Genomic DNA, 7462 nt, shown 5'->3' with positions numbered 1-7462 from the left:
AGGGGATTTGATTGAGGTGTTTAAGATTATTAAGGGTATTGATAATATAGATCCAAACTTTTTTGTGTTTAGCAGTTAAAACAATAGGACAAGATGGCATTAATTCAAATTTTGGCAGCATAGGAGTTCTCTGCAGTTTAGACAGTATTACTTTTCAAACATGGTGGTTGGCTTTTGGAATGAGCTTCCTTTAAGGGTGGTGGAGGCAGAAAATTTAACTGAGTTCAAGAAAGGATTGGATGAATACACGAGTAGTAAGGGGTGTTTATAGTTGGGAGCTGGAAGGGACATCCTTGATGGGCTAATAAGTTCCTTTTTGTCCATTTAAAATTTTATGAAAAAAATATTAGAAAACAAGGAAGTTGGGTAATCCTCAATACCTAAGAAAATAAACTGAATAAAATATTATTACAAAAAATTCCATAATATATAGAAAAAAGACTATTATACTCATTAAACCCTTTATTCTCCTGAAGAAGAATAGTGAACTATTTGAAAGCACTCAAGTTTTGGTTCTCATTTGAAAACCATTACAAAGTTGTCCTTGAATACCCACCCATATAGAAAAAAAGAAGTCAAAAGTATTTCAAACCCACCTTTTATTTTTGATGAATTCCCCTCAAACTCCAGTGAGGTGTTGATTTCCACTACTACTAATGCAACTCATTCCCTAATCACCCTGTTATTATAATAGAACTGTCCTAACTAGAACCTAACCTGTCTTTTTCCAAATTTTAAATTTTAGCCTTCTGATCCCATTGTGTTTACAATGCAGCACAAAGTTAGAGGCATTTTCTATTGATTCCCTGGATAACCTTGTAAACTTCAGTAAGATTACCTCCTACCCTTCTTTAATTAACAGAAAATAAGATGTCTTAAACTATCCCCATAATGCAACCCTTGTATCCCTGAAATAATCTGAGGACTGAATCTATTCTAGTAAACCAATGTTCTCCAGTGTCAGTGTACAAATGTATTTAGAATTAATTAGTACACAATGAATAAGTGGATAGAAAAAGAAAAAAGTTTAAACCAGTTATACATGCATGCTTTAACAATATCTACATTTAATACATCTAATATCTACATATTTAATGTCAATTACTTTTAGATTTAGATTACTTTTTTTTAGCTTTACAGAAAGAATTATGTGTTGAATTTCTTGCTGTAATGAATGAACATTTGTTATATACATTACAATATTTTTGCCTTTTTTTTTACTATTTCTAGGAACTTCACTTTCCTGTTTATTGTTCTATCAGTAAGGTATCAGTCTATTCACTTTCTAGGTGAAAATAGTTTGGAATAGTGAATGATTAAGTGATTTGGTTTGTGGAGTGCCATAAATGTTAAGAGTGTATTACTTTAAGCAAGAGGGAATCCTCAATAGCCATGGCTGTAATTAGATTTCAAATCAGTCAAGAGATGGAGCTATGAGCTAAAAGTTTGTACTTGAAAAAAAAAATTAGAGTCATTCTATGAAACGATATGGCACAGCTAAAAATACTAGGATGAGCTGTAATTTTAAAAAGCTAAGAACGATATAAGTAGCCTGAATGTAGAACATGTTTCCTGAAGGAAAAGCTGAAGTTAATTTCAGAAAAGTTGATTAATTTGAGTGTTAAAGAAGCATTTAGGTATAGAAATAAGAAAAATAATACCTAATGTACAAATTATAGTTATGCAAATAATGTAGGCAAAATATAAAAATGAACACTTTAACTACAGAAAAATGAGGAAAATTAAGGATAAGAAAATAAGTCTAGTAGGTGCCGAAAACTTTTATCAAATACTTTTAGATCTATGGTTAACAAATAGGGAGAGGTAAGAAGAGATAATGAGATTTTTAAAGAAGGGGAGGAGGGAGTTCAATAATTAAGTAAACTGAAAGGTTTGTATATGGTACAGTACAAATGAAAACTAGAAACTAAGAACAGGAGTGCTAAGGTTTGGGATGTCATAGAGAGAATACAGTTTAATAGTTGAAACATAAAAATATCTCATTTCTCCTGAGCACATGGAGTTAAGAATGTTTATAACACCCCGAAGAGTTATTAATAGCATGCTGCACGAATATAAATTTTGAAAAAAGCTTTTGAAAGCTCTTTCTCATGGGAGGTGTGGGCAAGAAATTTTGAGCAAGCTACACAAGTTAGTTGGAATATATTGGTGAAAATAGATAAAAATAATTATGTCTGTGGGCAAGATTTAAATAACTGCTTGCTAATGGGAGGCTCTTACTTGACGAATTTTTATGTATGTAAATGTAAAAAAAAAAAGCAAGGATAATAAAGAATGTAGAGCTGGGCAATTTATTCAATTACTCAATTACCTATAAGCAGAGATTACATCAAATAATGTTTCCAAACTTCTGATCATTTCAATTAGCACAAAAATAATCAATAACTGGAATTAATGTTTCCAATTATTACTAGTTTTGATTATTACACTATCCAAGTAATGACAATATTGCTACTGAACTTACCCTGTTATGGCAAAACCGCTTAGGGTATCTGCCACTGCTGATTAGAGGGAAGACAAGTGAGCTGGCAGCACCTGCTATCACCTTTTTTCTCTCTCTTTGAACTGCTGACTAGAAAGTAAGCAAGTATCTGGCCCACTGCAAACTGTTCAACTGTTAACTAAAGCGAAGGCAACTAGCTGGAAGTACCACCAAAACCTTCTTTTCTTAAACTTCTGACTAGAAAGAAGGCAACTGTGTAACAGCATCCTCTCACCAAACTTTTTTTTTTTGGTGGAGGTGTTGTTGTACTATGACTAGAGGGAAGGTGTATGTGTTTTCATAACAAAGCAATTTCTGGTTATCTGCTGTGTCCACCACGGGGAATCAAACCCCTGACTTTTGCATTGTAAATCTGTAGACTCCCACAAAAGGACCAAGAGGGAAGGTAACTAGCTAACAGTATCTGCTGCCAACTTTATTTTTTGCTTGTACCATGGTTTGAGGAACACTGTACTAATTGATTAATTGAATGTAATCCATTAATAAGGCCACTGATTAATTGATTAGCAAATATCACCAATTGCCCAGCTCTAAACAAACGTTGCAGAAATTCTAATGGTGATGGTATCTCTCATGGCATTTTTGACTTTATTGATTAACATGCCAACTATTTTATAATTTTTCCCAATAACATAAACATTTCGAAAAAAAAAAGGTGATACTGTAGACTGAGACAGTCTTTACAAATGGATGAGAAGATGAAAAATGAATTTCAGTAATGCAAAATGTGAAATGACACACTTGGGTATAGAATTTTCAAAAGGACTCGTTTCTTGTTTCAGAAGAACAATGATGCAATAGAAAAAAAAAAGGATTTAAGTGAGACTGTTGATGAAAGCTTGAAGCCTTTAACCAAATGATTAGCAGTGATTATCTGACATACAAAGTTCAGAATTTATCTATAAATTTTGAATTTAAGAGTACAAAAATTATAATAATCTTGTCATGACTTTAATGAGGCCTCATTTGTAGTAGTGTGTGTATTTGCAGTATTTGAGCCTTTACCAAAGGAAAGAGTATAAAGTTACTACAATAACACCTGTTAAAAATTTGAACTATAAATAGATGCTTATAATTTTGAGTTATAAGCTTGTGGAATAGTTTGCCCAATGATGATAATTTGAATTTTTTGTAAATTTGTCTTGGATTAGTATAGCTATATTGATGTGAAAGGCAACAATTATTTTGGTTCAAAAATGGGAAGAGAGTGATTTTAAAAACCAAGTAACACTTTTTCTAACTCAGAAACATGATGTCATTATCAATTAATGAACCACATACTGTGGTAATAAAAGAATGTCAGAGCATTTTGAAAGAAATGAAGTTAGAAAAACCTATAAAAATATACAATTCCAAAAAATGCTTTTTTTTTTCAGATTACACTCAACAGAAAAATGGGAATCACTCAAATATTCCTCAGTTTCTTAATAGAATTTCTGCACAAAAAGTCACATATTTAAAGCATTAGCAATAAGGTACTTCCCCTGTTCAATGGCTTTCCTTGTTCTTAAACTTTACATATGACACATCAAACTACCCATAAAAGGTTAACATGTATAACAAAATTATTTTAAGCAAATCCTTTTTTTCACCTTTACCACACTTAATTCAACTGTCCAAAGTCCAGAACTAACATTATTAACTTACTTTACCACAAGCTTAAAGTAGAATACATGATCCTATAGTTTGCTAACAATGTTATTACTATTAGTATTACAGAAACCAGTGCACTGTTCATTCTATAAAAAACAGCAACATGTAAAAGTCAGAAAAATAACAATACATGATTTTTTCATATAAAAACACTCAAGTATCACTATCAGTCAATTTTCTCTCACAACACTTTTGTAAAAGGTAATAATGTAATTCATTGAGTCATTATGGTTTTTATTGAGGTAACTTAAAAAAATATATTACTAATCCTAAGCCTATTCCCTAAAAATGAAAAGTCAAATCCCAAACTTGCCTTTCTCCAAAGCAGTTTTTCCAAAATTCCGCAGCATCACTTTTTGTTATTCTAAAGGTATCACCTGCAAAGTTTCCGTTTGGATAAATTGCTTTTAACTCTGACAACATGTGACTAAAAACCAAACTTAACTTTGTCAAATTTCTTCTATAGTGAGAAGATTCATCAAACATTCTTTCTTTCCCTTCTTTAAATAACTTAATCGCTTGTTTACACTTACGATTCAAATTTTCAATAAAAATCCTGAAATACTCATTGTCATTTAACACATGCATTCGATCTTCATGTTTTCCATAGATAACCCGTAAATGTTGGTATGTGTCAGGAACAATGTCTAAAATAAACGGGGGGCTGTTTTTTAAGTTCATCTTCGGATGTTGACATAATTTAACAACTTTATCCATCAACTTCCACGTTTTTTCTATAGTTCTTCTATCTATTACAAATTTTGGTGACGCCATAGCTTCTGAAAATGCACCATGAATTCGACTAAACAGTGAAGAAATATTCAACGTCTGTAAGTTCCTCGCTCTGTTACTCACCGCCATTTTACCAGTCGGATACCAACAAGCTGCTTACTAACTCGTGTGGGAGGTGACAGGAAACCCATCAGTCCTAAGGTAAAAAATTGTGAATGATTTCCGGCATTTCAATATTACCTCTGACAGTTTTTTAAATATATTTATATACGTTTAGTGGTAACATTTAACAGATAAAATAATTTTAGTAATACATTTACAAATATATTATATATGAGCAATTCTAGTTTTTCGCCAGTACCAAATTTTTCGTAGGTCGACTTTACGAATGATGCTAGTGCTACTACTACTAGTATCCTGTGTTAGTATTAACGTAAACTGTTACACTTACAGTCTGTTGTCTGTGTTGACAATACACCTTAAACTGTTAAAGGTATTGTAAGCATTAGGTCTACACCCAACTAAATATATAAATAATTGTAATTAATAAGTTACTGTCATTATCAATACATTTAACTTTTAGGCCTAGTGCTAAGTTTACTTGGCTGCTGTAGTCCAAACGTGAATTATTGAATCATACTGAATGTCTGTTGTTTTTAACTTTTAGTTTGAAGCTGATCAAGAGCATTAACTTGAATTTTGAAGTATATTGACTTAATGGTGGAAGTATTTTGAGTTATTTAAAGTCAGAATGCGTTAGTTTCATTAAAATGTCATACTATTATTAATACAGTGTGACAATGACATTTAATTTGATGATTAGTCTGTGACTGAGTCAGTGAGTGTGACGTAAGAAAAGATAAAACGGTGATGTACCATTTGTTTACTCGTTATTTATATTAGAACTTTCAAGAGGTATTGTGTAAAGTAAGAGCTCTATATTGAACCCCACATAAAAAATAATAAATAATTTCAAAAATGCTTAAAATGGTCTAACCATGTGAGATTATTGGTTATAGTTACATGCTAGAGGAGTTTTTAATTATTTAGCACAGGCTCTCCTCCCATCAGTGAAGTCCTATTGCAGCACAGTCTACTGTTAATATAAAACTTTCCATTGAGGAGACCTGTTAAAGGTACAGATGCAGAGTTGAGAATGTTATTTATTTACACATTAAAGGGTTTGGCACAGTTTCTCCTCCCTCTAATTGTGGATTCCCATCACAGCACATTTTTTAGTGCTAAGTCCAGGCAGCTTTGGTTTGACATTGAATATTGCTCATTTAAAATTTTAAGGCATCATGGAAAATCTTTTGGGTGCTTCTTTGGTTTCATTTGTTACTTTTGGAGTAACTGTACATTGCATAGGTGTTTAATGCTAAAAACAAGATGAGGGTAATGTAAAATTTCTTAATTGATCAACAATTTCACAGTGACACTAAGGTATAAAAAAAGTGGCTCAGTTCTTTGAGTGGTTTTATAGTTAAAGGGTTATGGTTACATTAGTACAAAAGAACATAAAAATGAAGCAAAAAGGTAATGTAGAAACAGTAAAGGACCATGTGGTGTTTTTGCAAGTCTTAAATGTTTATCTTCTCATCCTATTATCCTCAGAATACAGCACAAAGAAATTAAAGCTTTTATCTCATTGATCCCTTGGATAATCTTGTCTAAACTTCAACAATATCAACTATTCTTAACAAGATCTTAACCTGTTCCCATAAGATAACTCCTTCATTCCTTAAATCATCCTAGTAGCCATCTTTTGTTCCATTTCCAATCATTCATTACCATTTCTTAAATAAGGAGACCAAAAACTGCCCTTAGTGTTCCACATTAGTGATTTGTATAAATAAATAATTACCTCTTTTTGATTTGTAATCACTATATCTTTAAATACACCCTAAATTATATTATTGCTTAATTACAAGCAATAGAGTATTGCACTGATGGCTTGAGTGACTATCCACCACTAGATCTAGGATTTTTTCTTCAATAACTCAATTGAGTGAGTTCCCCCTCTATATTAAGTGAGTGATCCAAATTATGAAAACCCAAATGCATTACCATCCACTTACTATAATTAAAGGTCACATGCCAAATACTTGTCATTGTACAAGTCATTATGACCCTAGAAAAGTTAAACCTGTATACTAAACTAACCATGCTGGCATTCTAGGGTTAAATATCAGATTAAATTATAGGCAACATTCATAATAATACTTTGAACTTGAAATGTATAATAAAAAACAATTTGGACTTGAAATCTGGAATTAAACATTAAGGTGAGAATAAAAAAACAAACAAATAAAGGACCAAATTTCTATGGACAACAAAATCGCAGAAATCGGTTTTTACCAAAATTGTTAAAGTATCTCAAAATTGATTGCCTAGACACCCCTGTACAAAGATATAAAAGCATTTAAAAATATTTTATCTTGCTTCTTCTTTGCAGATGTGAACTTCTGTTGTACCCAAACATTTAACAGCATGGAAAATTAAGATAGATACTTTGAAATCAAAATTAATGAAATATTATAATCATAGAAAATT

At 31.6% G+C, this 7462-nt stretch overlaps 1 protein-coding gene across 1 annotated transcript in view; it reads right to left on the bottom strand.

The window, feature by feature from the left end:
- Positions 1-5047, bottom strand: part of LOC106465096 (E3 ubiquitin-protein ligase CBL-like) — a 73602-nt gene extending 68555 nt beyond the window's left edge. The window contains exon 1 of the mRNA XM_013925292.2: positions 4491-5047. Coding sequence (XP_013780746.1) covers positions 4491-5038 — 548 coding nt within the window. The 5' untranslated portion in view covers positions 5039-5047. The remainder of the gene's footprint in view (positions 1-4490) is intronic.
- Between the last annotated feature and the right edge of the window lie 2415 nt (positions 5048-7462).

Source organism: Limulus polyphemus, unplaced genomic scaffold (assembly GCF_000517525.1).
Source record: "Limulus polyphemus unplaced genomic scaffold, Limulus_polyphemus-2.1.2 Scaffold1834, whole genome shotgun sequence".
Classification (NCBI taxonomy): Eukaryota; Metazoa; Arthropoda; class Merostomata; order Xiphosura; family Limulidae; genus Limulus; species Limulus polyphemus.
Note: the sequence above shows the minus strand (reverse complement) of the source record. Positions and strands in the feature narration are given on the sequence as shown.